A 21,726-nucleotide genomic window follows, 5' to 3' on the forward strand; every position below is an offset into this window, starting at 1 on the left:
CTATAAAAATTAGCCCAGCTGGGATTTCTTCTTAAACTGTTAATAATTGAATGGGATATTGTTTGAAAAATGTTCATTTATGATAATGACAAAAATTAAAGTGTTAAAGTCAAGGGGATATATATACAAAGAATTATTATCAACAAATAATCGATTAACAGCTTAAAACGGAAATAAGTCTTTCAACTTTTGAGATTCCAAATATGATTTATAGAAGTATCTGCCTGAATGGAAAGGCATTTGAAAATCTTAAAGTTGAATCACTGTTTTTCTTGTTATCATTTAAAAACTTACAATAAAACTATTAAGTATTATGACCAACTATTTAAATATCCTGATTTGATAGGTCAATGTTTCTGAGATATAAGGCGACTATTCTTCAATTATGTAATGAACTTTATAAAAATGCCTATAACTTATTTCAAAGAACTATAACTTTTATATTTATTGTTCAGCCCTCAGCAAACTATTAATATATAGAAAAACATATAGAACATATAGAAACTTTGAGGTACTTTTCTTAAATACCAAATTTTGGGACTCTTCAATAGGCGTAACCACATGGAAGGGCACTCTACGTGTTACCAATTATTTCATCGTCTTTTGAGCCTGCGCTTCATAGTCTTCATGGTCGTTAGGTTACCCCGAATGACGGCTTTGAAAATTACTAATTGTATTGTATTTATTATTGAATATGAGTTATGTGTTAAAAATAGCGTAAAATAACGTCGGCGACGAGTGTCGCAAGAGACGACCTTGAAAGTGTTTATTGAATTGTCCATAAATAAAGACCAATCGATGTAAAACAGGGTTAATTTCTGTGGCCAAAACAATTAAATGTTGCCCTTTCAACCAAGTAATCCCCTCAATCAGTGCCAAATGCAATTTAATATTAATACTAAGTCCGTAACTCCTTCAGATTTAAGCAGAAAAGAAAAACTAATGAAAGGGCTGTGATAATGCGTGGGGCGCTATTTGTTTGTTGCCTTCTCCTGACCGCGTTTCAATTTTCCCGCTAGCTGGTATTGTTATTGTTTGTGGTTTTTCTTTCTGTTTTCCCCTTTCTTTTTTTTTTTTTTGTTATTGTTGTTTCTTTTCAGGGAGACATAACGTAAAAGGACATTTTGTGGCTATAAAAATGCTTTGCCACGCACGCGATGAAGTGAAAAGAGCAGCGACAGGTGCAAGAGAAATTATATACCCACCTCTCCTCCACCCTATCGAACTACACACATATAAATGTATATATATTATATATATAACTTTTTTATATACACTTAGATATGGATTTGTATATGGCCCGAAAGTTATTCGGTACAAGTGCAAGGACGCACTTTGGAATTATCGACTTGTATTGCCCCATTTAAGTTCAGTCTGGGATTTTATTTTGGTCCACTTACATTTGGCTTAAAGGGATTCTCCTTTTGCCGTTGATGCTTTTTTTTTAGTTTTAATCCAGTAATTAAATCAGGTTTTCGTTAGCACAAACACTATATTAAACTCAGGACACTTTTTAATTGGTTTTTATTTTATGTTTTATGCCTTCAGAGGACCACTGAATAATTTGAAATTATCATTAATTAATAGAGAAATGTTTCCAGTTTTGGGTTAAGATCTATTGGCCATCTTTAATCAACTAATGCATGCAACAATGAAGTCAACAAATAATACTAATAATAAACTAAATTAGTGGATTTCAAGAACACATGCTATTGGGCCTCGTTAGTTAGCTGGGAATGGTTATGGGGATGGTTATGGGAATCGAAATGGGAATGAGTTCCACATTCGATATGTAATAAATGACGCCCTATTAATGACATTGTATTGGTTAGTTAGTTGGTTAGTGTCTGTATATAAGTGTGTCTGTGTTGGTGATTTTCGTGTGGTTATGCATATAATGGATTGAAATACGTTAAGCGTTGGCGCGCCGAATGTGATGACCTCCATGACCCGTCAACGGAGAAAAAACATGATTTTACTTTTCACTCCGAATCGATGCTCATTAAAAATTTTTGAAATAAATTACAACACAGTCTTTGGTACAATTATGTAATGGGAATTTTTAATTTTTTTTTTATTGTCAGCTGTTAATTGCTGTTTAATTTTGGTTTATATTATATTTTAGTTTAATTGCTTAAAAAAATTGATATTTATTGGCCAAAGATTAATTTTCATTAGGCACTCGTTAAAATATCACTGCATTCTTTTACGCGCACTCCGTTAATACAGGACTTCTGTTTGAAGCGACGTTTCAAAGGACGAATGTAACTTGATCCTTTCGTAGCGAACTTCAAGCCGCTACTAATGGCTTTTGCTTTGACTTCGTAGGTTTACGACTCTCAGCGACGATGAATAAAAACTGAGCGCGATTCGAGAGGAGTGAGAGCAGGTGAGCAGGTGAGAATGTCAAAGCAGGACGAAGGCAGTAAATACACCCACAAAAATGTGCTAAAACTTTTATTTTTGTTTCTAATAAGAGCAGTTTTATAAAATCCTTTCCCTAATTTTAAACGGAAAGGAAAGAAATTTTTTTTAATTTTTTAAAAAGTTACAAAGTATGCAGTATTTTATTACAAAAATATAGAAATAAATATAGAAAATGTAATTGATTATTAAAAAAATGTATTTTCCCTATCAAAGAGTAAACTTATATTTTTTTCCAGTGCATTAAAGAGAGACACCAAGAACGCGACTCGTGGTTTAGTCACGTCTTCGGGCCCTAATTGTTAAGGCAACGGTGACTGTATTTTGACCCGCTGGCAGAGCAACAATTTTCCGCCCTTCAACTGTCAGGAAAACTATGCACTATTAGAGGGTTCATAAAGTTCTCGCAGCGAAAAAAAAACCCACTCACTCAGCAAAGATAGCGAAATGGAACAGCAAAAATAAATTATAGAAAATTACTTTTAAGCACTTAGGCAAGTTTTTTCTTGTTATTTGTTTTTATTACAAAATGATTTCCTACGAGAGGCCCAAAGGCTACAGAAAATTTACATAAGCCGCAATAAATCCCTGCCAGAAAGTGAAGAAGTAACAAATTTAGGTCAAGTGGCCGCATTGGAATTGAACCCTCTACCAATTTCGGACAACACTTGTTTGCTCTTTCTCTCTCTCTCTCTCTGGCCAGGTGGGAATAAAAGGATTCGTCGGAAATGTTAAGCCACATAGAAAAAAACACTAACTAAAAGAACTACAGAGAGAGAAAAGAAAATTAAAATGTATTAAAACTTTGGCTTGGGGTTAACCCAATACCATTGAAAGGCAATCCTCTCTACAGGATAAGTTTCTCTTTAGAAAAAATAAAGGAAATCAAGAGGAATCCTTTGGACTTTGTGTAGGATGTATTAGGAGCTCATCCGAAACTCATCGTGATTATTATTTTTTAATCTAGCTTACAAGTTATTGTCGTCTTAGAATGAATTTAATAAGTTAAAAACTTTTTTAAAGTAATATTATTAATTATAAATTTACCATTTATTTTTTTTTTAATTTCAAATACTCACAAATAAGTTAAATTTTTATTATACAAATAAATAAATATTAAAAACAAAGAAATATAATAAAATATAAAAATATTACAATAAAGTCCCAAAATAGCAATTAGTAGCCCATATGCCATTCTGTGGTTTAGATTCATTCTCAATTCTTTCGAGTACATTGTTTAGGTCATCATGAGTCCTTTGACGACCTCATTTAACCATCTGCCGCACTTTTGACCTATGACTGACCAACAACGTCAACACTTACGTGGAAGATGACAGCATATGACTATAAGTACTGGACATAAAATTCCGATTTCTCAATGAGTTACATTTTTGTTACCAAAACGGTCTTTAACAGATGGTCAAAACGTTATATTAAGATATTTATTAAAGTAAATATTTTTTTAATATTAATTATAAACTGTTAAACAAAACTGTACCATAAATGTTTAATGACTTATTTTATCGAAGCTTCACTGCGGTGATTATACATACCGTTACCTTCATGAATGGTGTTAAGTTTTGTCATTTTCGGTTTTAGGAAAAGCATGCATGTCCAAAACAGCGTACACAGGACATTTGTTTTTACGACCAAAAGTAGATGTAAATGTGGAAATTGGTTGGATTTTCCCGCTCGTAGTTGGCTAGGCCAACTAAAAAAAAACTAGAGTCCCTGGCGGCCAAAATGGCTATTTTTAGACCGAGAAAACAAAGTGTTTTCCTGGCCAGGACACGCGACCAGGGCACAAGGTAACTTTGCGCCAAAAGGCGAATATATATATATGGTAACATGTTGGCTATGCAAATGCAAACAATGCATTGCCCTCGAGATTCGATGTCGACATATGCGCTCACAGCAAATATGGTAGAAATTGGAATTCGGTAGAGGAATACCTGAATAAGGAATCCCATAAAGTAGGGAAAATGTGAAAGTTTAGTCACTCGAATGGTGGGCGCGACATATGCGGCGTATAAATAAAAAATCAATCAAAAAGTCGGTAAATATGTAAAATGTCCTAGGACTGACTAACCACCTACATCCTCCCCCTCGATTTCCCATATGCATGCCAAATGAGCTAACAACAGAACATCAGAAAAACAATAACAAAAAAGTAAAAAGCAGATACGGAAACGGAAACAGAAACAACGACAACTAACATGTGCGGCTCATAAAAAATTCAAAATTTTAATCGAAACATAGTGCAGGCGGAGCGGAAAATAGAACACGCCGCATTGAGACCTCGCGATGCGTCCAAATAGATAAGCAAAGTGCATGCCGTTGTCTCCAAATTCATTTATGGGTTCGGTTCGTGGATAAGGGTGATAAATAGTGCCAAATACATCACAAATCGGGGAACGTATTTCATGACTATATATCATATACAAGTGTACATGTATTTTTAATTATTTTTCTTATTTAAGTACTTATTATTATTGTAAATTTATTTATTTAGTCTAGAGCCCATCTTGGTTTTTCAAGCCTATTAAGCTCCGACTAACAAATATTACTTTCATCTTTAGTTGGGTAAGGTATACCATAAATAAGTATCAATTGATAACGATTAGTTTAAGGAAAGATAAGTTTTAGAATTTTATTTACTAAACTGAATAGCAATATATAAAAATATTTATTTTATTTACTCACCTGTGTACAATATACTTATGAGAACTTTAAAAAATAGCTATTTTTCCCAAACTGTATATTGACCATATGTATATCTTTTTTTTCTGAGAGAACTTCTTAGGCAATTATTAAATTTGAATTTATAAAAGGTTAATTTATAATACAGTCAGCTGATAAGATATCTATAATTTAACCAAGTAAAATATACGCACAAGTAATTTCATATGACATCATACCAACTTGCTAATTATTTTCAGTGTATCTATTTGTGTGCGCCACGTGTGTGAATCCAAGTTTATGGGGAAAGACATGGCTGACACGGGCCATCCGAAAGCCAATTGACTGTCAGGACTGAACTGGCCAAAGCGTGCACTTTGACCCGACTGCACCTTCCGACCCACTCCCTCTCTCTCGTCAACCATTAAAGTGCAGCTAAGGTTGATTGCACAAACCGGAACGTGAAAAACGTTTTCCGACGTGCCATGCACAATACATTCACATTTTGTTTACAATTTTTTTCTGACATTTCTTTAAGTCATTTTTTTACTTTTCTTTTTTATTTTCCTTTCTTACGAGTGTTTTGACCAAGTTAAGCAGTCTACTGGACAATCCTTCAGACAGCCTAAAATTAAATGGGAAATAATTAGGTATTGGTAAAGGTCAATAGTTGGGTTATTAATAAGCTTGACATATATTAAACATGACATCTTATATTGTTTATAACAATAAGGGCTTATAATTGTTTCTTCTATATAATTTTTTGTTCTATAAATCAGAAGATTTATTTTTGGCTTTTTTGTACCCGTTTTAAATATTCACTCATATTATATGGTTAACGGTTACTAATAAACATCTATGAAATAAGTTTGATAAGAAAAGAGACTTTAAATTTACCGCCTAGTAACTTTTAATGAAATTTGAGCTTTTGTTGACTTTATAAATAAAATGCAAAGAGCAAAGAATTAAGGTGACGAAAGACATAAAATTGTGCGAGAATGCAATATACAAATCATTTCATTTTAATCACTTTTCAACAAAAATTGTTCTTTTGAAAGTATTTTTAAGCTTTTAATTAAATAATATATAAGAAATATTTCAGTAATTGAATATTAACATATATAGTACAGATCCATCGACTATATACAGATATGACTGATCAAAATCAATAATTATTTAAACTCTTTAGAGTTCTTTCTAAGCGACTTGTCAAAATTTATGTATTAAAACGAACAAGAAACTTACTGAAACTGACAAAGCTTTCGGAGCTTTGATTTTATTTTGAATTCTTATCGCCACTGTCCATAAGATTTACATGTGTTTCTTTCTCGTTTACAGTTTACAGTTCGCAGATAAATTCTCCATATTCTCCATATTTTGGTGAGAGGGGCGACGATAAACTAGCCGTGAAATCGTGACAAAAAGCAAATAAGTTGGCGTTGTAACATCTCCAACCGATCGACAGGCGTTCGCATTTGCATTGCCGACGAAATGCCAATCAGTCGCTCCATAGCTCGGTCTACGCTTGGTTTAATACCAAACGTTTAATTAGTGTTTTGTGTACTCGTATATGTTTAAAAATTGATTACCATGAAAAGCAGATCGTGGACACTGCCACGCCTCACCCAATCGAGTGTGCCCACCCATGATCTCCTGGGATCTGTGCGTTTGACCTATGCCATATGCGCCTTCTTGTCGACATGCCTCCATGCTGCCATGAGGAACATGCTCGGCATGATTATCCTCAAAATGGTTATGCCACGACCGGAGGATGCCCTTATTAATGCACTGTTTCGATTGGCGGAGAGCAATATCACCTCTACGGGAAAATGTGGATCCTCTAGGGTTGTTTTAAATCCACTGATTGAAGAAACTCAGGCAAGACAAATCTACAAAATAAATAAAAGTTAGCATAAGTAGTTGAAAATATGAAAAGCAATAATAAAAAAAAAAATTGTTCGTAATAATGAATGTGATTAATGGCTTAAAGACATGGATTCTTATATTTATGAGTGGGTTTTACGATAGTAATATAAATATAAAAAACATACATAGCCAATAAAAAATATTAAAATATGTAGAAAAAGAAATATTTGTTGTCATTTCTACTCTAAATTTTAAGTTTCATTTCATTTCTGGCAGTCTGGCGACTTACCATGGACTCGAAAACAGGAGCTGGCTTTTCCGGGAGTCTACTACTATGGCTACGTGGTCTCTATCTCGTTGTCCGGTTATCTGGCAGACCGATGCAGCAGCAAGATATTATTTATAGTTTCTCTGATCTGCGAGGCAGTGGGCTATATCTTGCTTCCAATGATGGCTCACTTCAGTTTCGAGACGGCAGTTGTTGTCCTGGTCATATGTGGACTATCGGCGGTAAGGAGAAAAATAACAGAAATTTAAAACTTCCTTAAGGCAATACAAACTTTTTAAAAGGGCTCCGGAAATCCTGCGATGTACAAACTATTTGTCACATGGGCTCATCCTACAGAGCGAACGGCGCTCTTGTCGTTCGCCTATAGTGGACTGCTAATGGGATCCATGTTGGTCTACCCAGTGGCCAATTATTTGAGCAACTTTGGCTGGGAGCTGTCTTTCTATGTAGTCGGTGGGGTTGCACTTTTTTTTGGCATCGCCTGCTGCTTTCTCATATACGATACTTTGGATAAGCATCCACGGATCTCAGATGAGGAGGTGGATTACCTGAAGCAAGAAAAGAGTCATGAGGGACTCCAGGAACAGCAAGTGAGTGGTAAGAACAAGATCAGAAATTTAAAGCTAACTTGTCTATCCTTTGTAGGTACTAAAAGTTCCCTGGAAGCACCTGCTAATGGCTCCACCAGCATATGCTTTCGTCCTGACCCACATGTTCCACACCTACACCTTCCTGGTCATCACTCAGCTGATGCCGCGATTTATGCGCGAGGCTATGGAATTTGAAATGCGAGAAGTGGGCTTTCTTTCGGCAGCTCCATATCTGGGAGGTATCTGTTCGAAGGTGTTATGCATTGTGGGTGGCAGCTACGTCGAAAGAAAAGTGGGTAGCGATCAAAGCTGTATGCGGAGAATGCTGTATGGAATATGTAAGATTTCTTAATGTCAAAGATTGGAAATCATTTTTATATAATGTCACTTCCTTACAACAGGCAGCATTTTGACAACGTCTTTGATTGGAGTCATCATCCTGGCTGACTGCGGTAACAAAATATTGGTCCTAGTGATGTTTGCTTTAGTGATGGCTTCTACGGATATGGGATTTAGTGGCTACTGGCCAACGCTGCTCTACTTTGCTCCTTCCTTCGCGGGATTACTTTCGGGATTGGCGAATGGAATGGCCCATCTTTCCGGATTCCTAGCACCTTATCTAGTCGCCGCTCTGGTGCATACTGTAAGATGGGAAAAATTTAAATACTGTGTATATATTTCAATTTTAACGTACCTTTCAGGGTAGCAAAGAAGAGTGGAATGTGGTACTGATTTCACTGATTGCCTTTAATATGATGGCTATGTTGGTTTTTGGATTCTGCAGCAGTACAAACCTGCAACCTTGGGATCCTCGCAGCGAAAAGGAGAAAACAAGATCCCCTCCAGAAAACGGAATCAATAGTTAGCTGTACTTTTATGTATTTATGTTTTATTTGCTTTTACTTTTTTGCATTTTAAATTCGCGGAATACATGTACATTTTTTGTTAAAAACTTTTAAATTACTTTAATAAAATAAAAGCATAATTTCATTTTTTTGATTAGACCAAGTTTTATCGATAGTTTCACAATTTAAAAACCAAGCCTACCTTTAATTTTTAAATGGATAGTTTGTTTTTTTTTGTTGAATATTTTCAAAATTAATTTTATTACATAAAAATATGCGTTAAACCAGACACTTATTAACGGTGAATCGAATGGTGATCACTCGAAGACATTTCAATAAATGTGTGCTTTAACATATAGATTTGGCAGCCCTCGTTTTGGACTTGAGTCACGACTGCAAAGCAAAGACATAAACCGCGTTTGATTATCGAACTTTGATTATACAATTAAAGTACAACAATTTTTTATAATAAAAATATTAATGGAAAATTTGAAGATTTATATCCTATATATTAGTGGGGGACTTTAGTTTTCAAAAAAAAAAAAATCGATTGAAATTAATCGACGCATCGATAGTGCCATCGATGCTTCTCCACCTCTACCCTACTTGCTTTATTAATCATTTCAATTTTTTCAATTCGTTTGCTTGACGTTCACGGACGTGTATCCGCACACAGCACATACTCGAATACGTTTCGCAATAGATATATCAAAATTCTCTGTGTGGATTCTATCTGGATTGTATGCAACACTAAATTGCAGGTGTTTTCCCGATTTTCTAACGTCGCAAAATTCTCAGTGCAAGACAAAAACAAACGCCTTATAACAACACAAACCAATTCACCATCATCGAATTATAACAAACACAACAAGTCGTCCGGAGGAACTGACTCCAAAATATCAAGTGGAAATCGGAAAAGCATCTGGACGGGATTGGAAGTGAGTACGGGACGATCAGATCGAAGGGTTTCGAAATATAGCAAACGAATTATTAACAATTTAATTATCTAAATCTGAGAGGCGCACGGGGAAAGGCGGAAGTCAGAGAACTTGGCTTCCTGGTTTTTCATTTGCCTTTTGGCGCTTCCGCCAAAACATTTAAACGCTCACGTAAAACCGCTTCTTGACAAATCAATAAAGGCCAAGTGTCGGATCGGCCATTAACTTAGCGTCCCCCTACTTACACTTGAGAAAAATGCATATAATATTGATCACTTTTATAATTTTGTATATCCTTTTATGACTATAAAAATACAATATCTAACAAATTTCAAAGAAACTATTTTCGTTAAATATATTAAATAAAAAAATGCATCGTTTTGGGAATATATTAAGTAATATGATTAAAGGCAAGACTAATAACATATATAATATTTATTTTAAACTTTTGAATTGCTCTAAAAATATAAATTTTCCCAGATTTTATTACCAGTAAATTTTAACCTCTCTTAGGATTTATATTTGTTATATTATATCATACCACAATATATATATTCTCGTTATAAAACTTTTGAACAAACAAACGATGTTTTATCATCCCAAAGCTTACCTCAGTCCCATTTTCTAATTTTTTTCCGTGTACATGTGCGTGGGCTAGACTCCAAGTACATAAACCCAAAGAATATTAATGTTTAAACTTTAAACACTTGTTACCTTGAATAATACATTGTGTTGTATTATCATTGCCGCTGCTGTATTTGTTGTTGCTGCTTTTTTTGGGTTGAGGGAGGTTCATTCAATCGGGCACACCAACACTAGTGCACTTGAAAAGCCAGCTGTGTGTTTGTGTAATTGTTTATTTACCTCCTTTGTATTTTATGCATATTTACTTTACATATTTAATACATGCATGAAATTCGTCGAGTCCGCCGTGCAAGTACATTTTAATTTTCGCAATTTCATTTAAAATGTAGCTGCTTAACTTAACTTCTACTTGCAATTCGATGAGCTTCATTTGTGCGTACGTGTGTGTGTGTTGCGGCACGTACACCAAGAAAGCACCAGAGTTGCCAGCTCAATTTACTGTGCCTTTTTGCAAGTGTTTTGTTTTGGTGATAATAACCAGCTGATTTCTATAAATATTTAAGTAAACAAGTTGAGAAAAGGAAAAAAATTCCACTTATTGATAACACGATAAGACTTGCTTAAGGGGAATATGAACCTAGCTAGATTTGAGTGTAATAAAATCTTATGTCCAGCAAACACCTACACATATTCAAAAAAAACTGTAAACAAATGTTAGCACAGGCGTGGGAAGATTATTAGGTATGTAAAAGTATCTCAAATTTGTTTAAATTTAAACAGCCAAGTGATAATATATTAATAAAAATAAATGTTAGGAGATTTTGTGCTGTGTTTAATATCTAATTTTGTTATATTAATTTAAACCAAACAAAACTACAGTCACAAGTACACACGTACACTTAATTAGTTACGCCCATGAACTCCTAGTTTTTGACCGCTGACGATCGTCGCCTTTGGCTTATTGCGTTTTTGCATTAATTCCCACTTTTGACATTCGGGTTATTTCACACGTTTGCTTGTTTCTTTCTTATTGTGTTTTCCAACTGATAACGGCATTTCTATACCCCATAAAATGTTTAACGGGTCTACAAGTGATACGAGTAATAAACTGATACTATATAATATAGTATAGTACATAATATATACATATGTACCTACATATATGGCCACTTATTTGGGGCTCTTTTCGCTCTTCAACTAAAAGCTGAGTCATTTTGTTTTCAAATTTTTGTATGCCGCGGCCACAACGCAAAAAATAGACATCGCTCGCGCATAAACAAAAAAACGTTGCGCAAAAAGAAAAGAGAAAATGTTTGCTTATTTATATAAACAAATACGTATTAGTGTAATTTTGTTCACCTGTATAGGTGCGATTTTTGTTTTGTTTATCCCATAAGATTGTGAGAAAAACCGGTTTTTTAGAACACAAATACAACTGGTCGGCTTTTTGCTTTTTTGCCGGTCAAATACGATAATGTATTCAAATACAGAAGAGCTTGCGTATGTTAATCCTAGCTTATTATTATTTTATATTTTTTAATGCTAGATAATAATATTTCCATTTTAAAATATTTATAATTTAATATCTTTTTATATACACATATAGGGTCATGATTTTTAATTTTTCAACTTTCAAGGGTTTGAAAAACCAGTAGTCATTGTAAAAATATTCTTAAAACTTTAGACAATGAATTCAGAAACTCTGAAACTGCTGAGATTAAATGGTAATTGGAATGTTAATTTTTAAAGCTCATAAATCAATTGAATTTTTAATCATAAACGATTTCCACGGGATCGCAGATAAAGCTTGTTTTTACCATTTTACATACATTACATTCGCATACATATAAGTATATGCAAAAAAAAATATAAGACCATCTCATAAGATTGCTTATAGTAATCCGAGTCCAAATCTCCTTGCAGTAAATATCATGTTGTTAAAAGTGCCATCTGTGGACTGGACGGATCAAATAATTTACGTCGTGGACGACGACGAGTCGCTGTCAGATATCGACGATGAGCCAGATTTCTCCGAATACATGTGGATGGAAAACGAGGAGGAGTTTGACAAGAACGTAAGCTTGCATACCCTATAAAAATAATATAAAAAAAATAATCTTGTTATCTGGTTAATCAACGTATAGGAACTGCAACGTCTGGAGGAGGAGGAGATTATGCAGGAGTGTTTCGAGGCCATGATTGAGGACGAGCTGGAAGAGCAGATCAATGAGTGGGAAAAGGCAAAGTAAGTAGTGACTACCATCTATATTTAATGTTAACTTAATCTAATCAACTAATGATCTCCACAGAACGGAAGAACAGAACACGGCGCTTTCCGCACTGCCCAAGAGTCAGTGTAATGTGGAAAAGTCTGTTCTAAATCCAATGGCCGATGAGTTTATTCCGCTTAGTCATGTTATGGATATCCCTGCCTCATAAAGCCAGCTCATAACCCGCCCGCCACCACAGAATCACAAACCACCCCGAACCCATAACACGTGGACCTCATACGCGAATATCCTTAGATAAACCGAAGATCCTTCTTTTTTTTTTGCTAAGACTCGACTAAACAAATTTCCGCTAATGAGATTGAGATTGATAATATGCCCAAGTTGAGCAGCTAGAGCATTCGGAGGAAGTATAGCCCATGAATATCTAATTTCTAGATACCAAAAGAAACTATAGATTCTACTAACTCCAAAATGCTGGCGACCGAAATGCAAACGAATCATATTTTTAAAAACCATTATAAAAACACAAAATCACTGCAGAAAAATATAAAAAAATATGTTTAAAAAAAACCAACAAAGCGACAAAAACACAACTAAAAACTAAGAACAGACAAATAACAATTAACAAACTATGCCACGTACATCAAAAAGTACACTGTAATTAGAGTTAAACACGAATATATTGTTTGCCGAGAAATTCGGAGCCCCCAGAATCCGAACCCAAAATGTTACGCAGACGCAGGCGCTTGCTGAAGCTAGTGAAAATTTTGGTATTAACGTACAAAACGAAAACAAATGACTTTTTACACCCGACAAAACTGAGAGTCGTGACTTCTAACGACCTAGGAGTCAACAAACTATAACTGAAACTACAACTGAACTATGCCAATTTCCAGCTAAAGCAAATGTTAAGCAACAAACAAGACTCGATTGTGTTAGAAAAAAACCAATATTAAACAAACAGAACTTGTAACCCTCATGTCGTTAAATTGAAATTATATTCAAAGACTTTAATAGTAGTTTAAATTTGTATTTAATTTAACGTCCCCGCCCACTATCTACACTCGTTTTTAAGTTGGACATATTGTGAATGATACGTGTTTACTAGTTTTTTTAAAAATAATTTTGCACCATTGTTAACTCGTTGTACGTTTTACGCAAAAGTTACAAGAAGCGCTTGTTAACTTTCCCTCTGACTCTCGCAATACTTGTAATTTACAATTGTAATTTAGTGTACTAAAAACCAATTGAGATACTAATGTTTAACGCCTCTTTATACAAAAAACAAACTTCATAAATATATGTATATCTAGTGTTAAATGATAACAGACGAAACCAACGCTGCAATAACAAATAGTTCTGTAATTTTAAGTGAAAACTTCTTTTGATGCATATGCACAAATAACTAATTCATTTTTGTTATTTTAGTTTCGGCATGTAGACAAAGATAAATTTATATTTTTTCAATCAGCTTAGACTTAGTGACTTAAGACAGCATTAAAAGATCTACTACATTACTTACGTTACGTGTGATATAAAGATACAAAAAAAAACCCAAGCAAAAAAATATCAAAAATGATTTTAAAAATCTCAATAAAAAGAAGTATTATTATAGCATTAAAATGTGGAGTTTTCATTTTATTTAAATGGGATAAATAACAGATTTTTTTATTTATATTTGTTCTTGATTTGATATATGTTTCGTTAATGTAAAGATATCCTCATAAAGATCATTAAATTTATTTAATCAAGAAAAATAAGTTTATTATTAAATTTTGAAAATAAAACAGTTTTTTAATAGGAAGAATACCTCTAATGCGCTGCAGTTTCGATAAATATCGGATGTAACGCAAACGATAAATATATCCAAAATACCGATACCAAAAATGGCGTCGTGATTTCCCAGTTGTTCAGAAAAAAATGAAGCATATTGTGCCCCCGAATAGAAACGAGTGAAATGTGAGAATAATTAGCGGAAGAGCGAAGAGCCCAAGGCATGCAAAAAAGCCTAACCCAGGAAGGAATTTACACCGAAGTCTTGGGAACCGGACATGGCAGCTGCGGCAACGGCAGCACTTGCAACATCCAGCGGGAATGCGACTGGTGCACCTGCTCCATCGCCTGCGACTGCCCCTAGTGGAGGAGGGGGCGCGGCAGGTGGTGGAGTAGCAGGTGCCCAGTTCCGGGAAATTACACAAGAATGCGTGGCTAAAGCGACTGACAGCGGATGGCAAACGTTTCACAGTGGGTCCCAAGGTGGGTGGACATTTTGATACCTTCCAGTCCGTGTTTATTACATCTCTTATCTTTTAGAAATCCGAATGCAGCTGGGTAGTTTTCTGCGTGCACGACGACACGGAAGCTCTGCTGGAGGGATATGCGGAACCTCGTCAAGCAGCTGGACATCTGCCCGAGTGGGCCGTTTCTCTGCGAGATACCCTCCACATATCCCACTCCCTCATCCCCAATTCCCATGAGTTCGAGTTTGTGGTTACGCTCAGCCATGAGGTGTTGCGGTTCCATGCCGTCTCTTGGTAAGAAATAAAAGCTCTCCACACGCAACGTCAATTAAGATTTCAACACCAACAACTTACTTTCGCTTTTTCACAGGGAGATTATGCAAGAATGGGTGGAAACACTGCGCTCCAAGCTGCGCGAAATGAAGATTCTGTCGCCGCGCGAAAACCTCTACACGAAGCTACCTGAAGTGCGCGCACCGTTGCTGCCCACAAGGGATCCCACATCGCCACTACCACCACCTCCTCCTGTTCCAGCAGCTCTAGTTCCTGGCGTAGAGCGCGTGGTGGCCCCCAGTCATCAGGCTCAACCTGTCTCTACCACGACAGCTGCTCCTGCCCCTGCGCCAGCTGCCATGTCCAACACATTGTCGCAGCACCTCCTCAACATGCTCTCCGACCCCATTAGCACTTACAGCGAGCAAATTAGTGAGTCAGCAGAGCCGTCTGCTGCTCATGAGGCTGCAGCAGAAGGTACAGGAGTACCGGAGGAGCCACCGTCCAATAGCGATGCTGAAATTAACCTCTCAGACGACGAATACCTTTCGCCACTGTTGCGCAGGGCTTGTGTGCTCACTGAGAATGGAGTCCGCGTCGATGTCGTAGCCGCTACTGCACAGCGCGCTTCTGCCGGTAAATGAGATTTGCTTTTTAAATAATAAATGCAATATAGTTACATTTAAACGAATTATATTTTAAATCATTATAAAAAATATATCTACAATTACAGATCAAATCCTGAATTTGGAACACATGCTGCAATGCGAACGTCTGATTCCCAGGTGAGTTACTTTTTCCCTATAACATATCGGCCATTTGCTCGTAGCTCTGTTGAAGAAACTGAACCACTGCCTTCTTTGTGCTTGGCTTGCCCTTAAAAGTGGCGAGGAAAATTTTACGCAGCACTGTCAAATAGCGCATGGCGCTTAGGATCAGCTCCTGTCCCTGAGCATCTAGTTTCATGGCCATCACATTTTTGTATTTCTTGCTCACTTTGGATCGTAGCTTGTCGTACATTTGGCTAGCCTCATCCAGCAAAGGAGCACGCTGCACTCGCTGGTAATGATCCATATGGGCTTGCAATAGGGCCTTAAAGTGTTCATTAAAGTGCTTAACCTGCTGAACGTCTGATTCGTCTTCGCAAAGAACCTTGTATAGAGTGTCAAAAAATAAGGCGGTATTTTGTTCGGTGCACAGTTCCTTTAGAGCGGTGATCGAAGAGCCGGCAAAGATTCGCTTTAGGTAGCGGTTCTCCCTGTCCAGCATGTAAATATCCTCATTTTGTATTTGGATGGCTTTCTCGGCCTTATCCCGCTTCATCTGCAATTTTTCAATTAGACCCTGAAGCTCCTGCAACTCTTTTGACAATTCAGCATTTTCGCAAACCAACCTACAGTTAGCCTCCTCTAGATTTTCACAAGAACTGAAAGAGGAAAACTCTTCCCCATCAGATTTGCATTGCACGTCATACTTGCCTATGGGATGCTCTGTATTACCTGTTTTTAGGCTCATTTCGTGAAGAACGCGCAAATCCATATCAGAACTGTCGGGATTCGTAAATGGATACCCTAATGAGCGGTGATCATTCAGTTGTTTATGGAGGAGCAGGAGCATATAGTTTCGGGAAAATCGTTCCTTCGGCGTTGCGAGGTGAAAGATTTTGAGCCACCGGGTACAGGTGGGCACTATGAGGTCTTTATCGGGCAGCCGATCAACCAGTTTCACCACACTGGCCACCTCCTCCACAAAAAGATCGTCTAGCTTCTCTTCGGTTAAAGAGAACTTTTTAGCCATGCCTCTGGGATTCGTATATAAATATATAAAACTGATTGCGTTTTAGACAGCAGTCTACTATGGTTTTATTTAATTTCAAGCTTACTAATCTTTACTTTTCCTTTAGACCACAAACATCACGATCAATGTCCGCGGGCGCTGCCGACAAATCCAAGAGACCGCCACGGAAACCCCTCCACTCCCAATCGTCCAGCACCGCTGCGGCTGCCGCTAACAGCGAGGATTCTCAGGACAACATCACAATCATTCAAGTCTCTAACATCAGTAACAACGGCCAGGAACAACCGCCAGAACTTCCGCCCAAGAACGCCATCACAGCCGAGGTGTTTCGTTTTCCAGAGGTGAAGAACAAGTCCCACATAAATGCCAAGCAGCTGTCCCATCATGAATATAAAAGCAACGTACAAATCATTCCGTCCAATGCCAGTAGCAGTACTAGTACCATTCAAGTCCTGGGAAAACAGTCCAGCAGCAGTAATCCATATACAACGCCCGTCAAGCAAAGCTCTTCCAGTAGCCCCAGTCCACAGGTTGCTGGCACTACCAAAGTAAAGGTGCTGGGTGATGGCGAGGCAACCACCACAGTGGCTGTCTATGGCACTTGCTATCCACCTCTCGGTGGCAATGCCACAACCTCCTCTGCAGCCTCTTCCTCTGTTAATCCTACCAAGCCGCAGACGCCGAGATTAAGTAAGAAGATAATACTCAGTGCCAACACCTCGGGCATTACGAATATTAGCGTAAATAATGAACAGAGCAGTGACTCCATTATCAGTGGTAATGTGCACTACGAGAAGGTTTTCCTCTCCTCCAGCATTCCAATTACCAACAGAAACAGTCCAACAAGAGCAGCTACCACTAATACCACCCAATCGGTGGTCAATGGAAGTCCAGCTCTACCACGCCGTCGATTGGCTTCGCCGGCAACAACGCAACCAGTTACCCCCAGTGCACCACCACGGGCGGCACCTCAATTAACTCGAGGACTAACCGAATTGGTGATCAGTTCGCGACCCAGCAGAAGAGATTTTCACTACCTAAAGCTACTGAACACTCCACTAAAAACTAAGACATCAAATAAATCAACGAGCGCAGCGAATAACAACATCGAACAGCAGCCTCATCAGTCCACGCCTTCCAGCTCTACCAGTACTCAAGTAACGCCAGCGCAACGAAATAACACCTCGAATATAACAGGTGACAGTCAGGAGCAGCGCCGGCGCAGCTCTTCCACCTCCGATGCTCAAGCGCCGCTTCAAAGAGTCCCACAGCCCGGAACGCAAAGAAACGCTAACAACAACGAGTTTACGCCATCACGAAATGGAGCCTTTCGCATGCAACCACCGCCACAGGGAGCACCGCCGTCCAGCACAAATCACACTCAGCAGTCGCCCAATAAGCGATTGACACTGCGGGAGCAACAGGTGATGCAACTGCGAAGGGAGATAATGCATCCGGGTGGAGTACGTCTGAATCTAAGGCGCAAAGATTGCGTTGGTTCAATCGCATGGGTCGATGCCTTCGGTGGCGTTTGGTAAGTTTGGGAGTTCTCCGTGAATCATCTCTGTGGAGATTGTATGTTGTCTAATCCTAAGCTTATTTTTTTTAATGTGTTGCAAATTTCTGTAATGGTTTTCCTTACAGGATTGCTGGTTGGAAGCAAAAGGAGCACCCGGTGCTGTACAATGCCCTTCACATTGGCGATCAGCTACTCTCCATAGCAGGCGTGAGCATTAGCAGTGCTGCGGAGGCCAATAAAATAATAAGGAACACCAATACGCTATTTGTAAGAGCTTCAAACGATTGCCAACAATTTATTAACTAAACTCTAATAAACTTATATCTGAACTTCTAGGTTGAGGTCTTGTTGCGTCGTATTCCTTTTGGCCGGGCATATGCCATTCGCCGAGATCGAGAGGGTCAGTGCTTGGGACTGATTCGAGATGGAAACACTTCGACAATAGTGGATGTGGTGCCAAACAGTTTGGCTGCACGGCATGGTCTTCCACCTAAGGTAAAACCAAATTAATAGAGAATGAATTAAAATGAATACTTATAAACGAAACTATTTCAGACGCAATCGTGCGATGGCAGTTCACTCACCTTCTGGATGCTAACCGAGATCAATGGTCGTTCACTGAATCTGTTCTTCAAGGATCTTGAGATACGCGATCGCCTGAACTCTGTTGGCCGGGACATATCCATTTTGGTGCAACCGTCGGATTTGATAACCAAGCTGAAAAAGCAGCTAAAGTCCCTGCGAAGCTACAAGGATTACTTAGTACAGTAGTCACAAGCAATACCGATCGATTCCATATAACCACACATAACTCGTAACTGTAATAAGCAGCTATAAGCGAATCAATTTCGCATAGCTCTGGGCCAGTAATCATTCCATTTTCGTGTTTACGTCAATGAACGGAGCCACTATATAGTCAACTAGAACTGGTAGAATCATTTTGCTATATTACGTACTACACATTACACTTACTATGAACGAAACTACTTAAAGGACTTAGGTGTAGCGTTGAAGGATCATATACAAAACAAAAAAAAAACCTATATATTTTTGCAACATTTTATATAAACTCATACATATATATACAAAATTGAACATATATATATATAGATATATATACACTATATGTAAAGCTGACACTTTAAAGGGTTACCAAATTTACACCTCGAATTTGTTTAGATGCGGAAAAGTTATGAAAAATTTACAACATGAAATTCAAGTATTTTAGGTTAACATATATACACACGTATCAAACACACACCTGTGCAACTTAGTATCCTTATGCAATATTGGAGTGCCTCTGATTTTGTTCATTGATGTTGTTTTCTTTCATGTTTCCATTTGTTTCGTGCGAAAAGACAAAAGCATCTGTCGTAACTTTTAAGATGTGATAAAAATGAGTACTCAAATTTAGGCAATTTTTAACCAAGTACATTTGTAAATGCTTTTTGATTTATTTTATATATAAGTTTCAGTGGGTAATTATTGATAAAACAATATTATTACTTATGTAACGAACTTGAGAAACATTCATTAAAGCAATTCCACACAATCACTCACAAACTGTTCCCCTCTTCGCAAGCGCTCCCTTTTGTTTCCAGATCCGGAAATTAAACTTCTCCCTATCCAACGTTGAGTACACAAAGATAGGCATGGAGTTGGACATCACCCAAATGGTTCCCTCCTCGTCAATCTTAAAAATGAATATAAAAGGTTTCTTAGTATATACAAATTGTTTTATTTTTACACCCACCGTCAAGTCGCTTGGATAGATCATCTCCGTAGCATTGGAATAGACAGATCCAATGTTTTCTGACGAAAACGGCTTCCTGATCTGCCAGCAGCCAACACCACTTTTCTGGACCTCGGCGAAGAAGATCACTCCCGTTTTAGGATCGAACTTATGCATCGTTGACTGAGAGGATGGACCACGGCTTCCAAGGAGCCGAAAATCATTACCATGATCGGAGCGTGCTGCATTGGACTCCTGCTGCAGAACACGGTTGGACACCACAAACTCATTTGTACTGGCCATGGCATGGAAGTAGACATCTCGGCTGCCATCGTTTAGATATGGTCCCAGAGTAGTCGAGAAGATGCCATCATCCCAGCGGAATTTTTGCCCACCAATGTTTAGATCATCAGAAAGTGGATCAAAGTTAAAAGAGTTGTGCACGAAGGACCAGATCCTATCGCTTTGCAAATGGTAAACGTGCAATCGGCGATTGACCAAATCCGGAATATAGGCATAGGCATCTCCGCAGTTACGTGCTCTTACATCGACTGTTATGCTAGCTAATCCCCGCCCAATCTCGACTATACTCTGTGGAATCTCAAAGCGCTTTAGAACCTGATCGGTGGTCAAATCGATAACCCAAATACTGGGACGCTTGATTTGCTGGCGATTATCTAAAGAAAAGAATTTTTATTTAGTTAAGTAGTCCTACGATTATATAAACACTCACTTGGGTACTCCAGCATTCCAGTGTCGACAAACCACAGACGTTGGCAGACATCCACTGAGGTTCTATAGACGGATACTAGACCCTCAGCACTTGCATTGAACTGATTTAGGGCAAAGTTGGGATAGGCCCGAAGATAGGGACTAGGGTTCCAACCGTCCTTGTCAAGATCAATGTAGTTCAAGGTGGACGGGATGCCCGGTTGTCGTCGGGGTGTTGTCACAAAGAGGCGTCCTCGGAAGTGAGTTACACCCTGAGGCACATTGTTGTATTGAATGAAGGTTCCGTTACGATTGTTATCGGGTTGGGATTCGCCCAAGCAGGCAGTGGAACCGTAGACATGCAGATCTTGGTAATAAGCACAAAATATTTATTATTTTATTTTTAATAATATATAAATTAGAAAAATGTATTAACTTCATTGAAAGAAATATTAATTTTTTAATGTTACTTATTAATTATTTCTTTCAGACTTATTTTAGGAAATATTTTAGATCCCCAAAAAATTATTATATTTGAAAAATCTGAATGATTCACAAAATGTGCGTCATCAAAAAATAAAATTTATTATTATGTAGTAAGTCACTCATTGTTAAACTCACCAGGAATGCATAACCTGCTCCACAAGTCCTTATATCCATTCCCCCGATTATAGAAGTCCATCTGTTTCCATTTGAAGACCTCTATCATGGGATCCCCATTTGCAAAGGTTAGCAACTCTAACCCAGCGATTGTGAAGAGGAGCACAAAGCGTGGAGATAACATTTATATGTCTTAGCTTGTAAATTTGAGTTAAGCTCCGATTGTTGGACTTTTTAGGCTGAGATTTCACTGCAGAGTGATGACATTTTCGAGATTAACCGAGCTATACGTGCGATGCGAGTCGAAAATATAATACAAAAGAATTATAAGAGAAGTGCGAATCTTGCTCTTACTCAGCTTTTAATAGATATTTACGAATATCTCTTTATTTCTAGTGAATAAAAAG

The 21,726-nt window shown here is 37.6% G+C and overlaps 5 protein-coding genes across 5 annotated transcripts; 3 read left to right on the top strand and 2 right to left on the bottom strand.

Annotated features, from left to right (window-relative positions):
• Positions 1-6,503: 6,503 nt before the first annotated feature.
• LOC108117007 (sialin) lies at positions 6,504-8,783 on the top strand. Its single transcript, XM_017229177.2, has 6 exons — positions 6,504-6,981; positions 7,246-7,479; positions 7,540-7,848; positions 7,904-8,186; positions 8,250-8,491; positions 8,550-8,783. Exons 1-6 carry the CDS (start codon positions 6,694-6,696, stop codon positions 8,712-8,714), a joined length of 1,521 nt encoding a protein of 506 aa, XP_017084666.2. The 5' UTR covers positions 6,504-6,693; the 3' UTR covers positions 8,715-8,783.
• Positions 8,784-9,309: 526 nt separating this feature from the next.
• On the top strand, positions 9,310-14,070 carry LOC108116923 (polyadenylate-binding protein-interacting protein 2). Its single transcript, XM_017229063.2, has 4 exons — positions 9,310-9,631; positions 12,140-12,291; positions 12,361-12,461; positions 12,526-14,070. Exons 2-4 carry the CDS (start codon positions 12,148-12,150, stop codon positions 12,653-12,655), a joined length of 375 nt encoding a protein of 124 aa, XP_017084552.1. The 5' UTR covers positions 9,310-9,631; positions 12,140-12,147; the 3' UTR covers positions 12,656-14,070.
• Positions 14,071-14,321: 251 nt separating this feature from the next.
• On the top strand, positions 14,322-19,831 carry LOC108116920 (mucin-5AC). Its single transcript, XM_017229059.2, is given in 9 exon segments — positions 14,322-14,639; positions 14,641-14,703; positions 14,761-14,981; positions 15,058-15,596; positions 15,694-15,745; positions 16,864-18,291; positions 18,402-18,543; positions 18,613-18,771; positions 18,832-19,831. Coding segments are annotated over 9 exon segments (2,961 nt in total). The 5' UTR covers positions 14,322-14,498; the 3' UTR covers positions 19,048-19,831.
• LOC108116922 lies at positions 15,761-16,834 on the bottom strand. Its single transcript, XM_017229062.2, has one exon. The coding sequence runs from the start codon at positions 16,755-16,757 to the stop codon at positions 15,762-15,764; it is 996 nt and encodes a 331-aa protein (XP_017084551.2). The 5' UTR covers positions 16,758-16,834; the 3' UTR covers position 15,761.
• Positions 19,707-21,589, bottom strand: LOC108116921 (L-dopachrome tautomerase yellow-f-like). Its single transcript, XM_017229061.2, has 4 exons — positions 21,341-21,589; positions 20,742-21,086; positions 20,030-20,685; positions 19,707-19,969 (listed from the first exon to the last, which is right to left on the bottom strand). The coding sequence occupies exons 1-4, from the start codon at positions 21,501-21,503 to the stop codon at positions 19,829-19,831; spliced, it is 1,305 nt and encodes a 434-aa protein (XP_017084550.2). The 5' UTR covers positions 21,504-21,589; the 3' UTR covers positions 19,707-19,828.
• Positions 21,590-21,726: the final 137 nt, after the last annotated feature.

The sequence above is a fragment of the Drosophila eugracilis genome, unplaced genomic scaffold, assembly GCF_018153835.1.
Source record: "Drosophila eugracilis isolate 14026-0451.02 unplaced genomic scaffold, ASM1815383v1 contig_415, whole genome shotgun sequence".
Lineage (NCBI taxonomy): Eukaryota > Metazoa > Arthropoda > Insecta > Diptera > Drosophilidae > Drosophila > Drosophila eugracilis.

What these genes read in the sequence shown, in the direction of transcription:
- LOC108116921 (XM_017229061.2), bottom strand. Translation starts at nt 21,503, where the DNA reads ATGTTATCTCCACGCTTTGTGCTCCTCTTCACAATCGCTGGGTTAGAG. An exon ending in TGGAATGCTGGAGTACCCAA is followed by an intron (nt 20,686 to 20,741) that starts GTGAGTGTTTAT and finishes TCTTTTCTTTAG; the next exon opens with ATAATCGCCAGCAAATCAAG. An exon ending in TCTATCCAAGCGACTTGACG is followed by an intron (nt 19,970 to 20,029) that starts GTGGGTGTAAAA and finishes TTCATTTTTAAG; the next exon opens with ATTGACGAGGAGGGAACCAT.
- LOC108117007 (XM_017229177.2), top strand. Translation starts at nt 6,694, where the DNA reads ATGAAAAGCAGATCGTGGACACTGCCACGCCTCACCCAATCGAGTGTG. An exon ending in TCATATGTGGACTATCGGCG is followed by an intron (nt 7,480 to 7,539) that starts GTAAGGAGAAAA and finishes ACTTTTTAAAAG; the next exon opens with GGCTCCGGAAATCCTGCGAT. An exon ending in GAGAATGCTGTATGGAATAT is followed by an intron (nt 8,187 to 8,249) that starts GTAAGATTTCTT and finishes TCCTTACAACAG; the next exon opens with GCAGCATTTTGACAACGTCT.
- LOC108116922 (XM_017229062.2), bottom strand. Translation starts at nt 16,757, where the DNA reads ATGGCTAAAAAGTTCTCTTTAACCGAAGAGAAGCTAGACGATCTTTTT.
- LOC108116923 (XM_017229063.2), top strand. Translation starts at nt 12,148, where the DNA reads ATGTTGTTAAAAGTGCCATCTGTGGACTGGACGGATCAAATAATTTAC. An exon ending in AGGAGGAGTTTGACAAGAAC is followed by an intron (nt 12,292 to 12,360) that starts GTAAGCTTGCAT and finishes ATCAACGTATAG; the next exon opens with GAACTGCAACGTCTGGAGGA. An exon ending in AATGAGTGGGAAAAGGCAAA is followed by an intron (nt 12,462 to 12,525) that starts GTAAGTAGTGAC and finishes TGATCTCCACAG; the next exon opens with AACGGAAGAACAGAACACGG.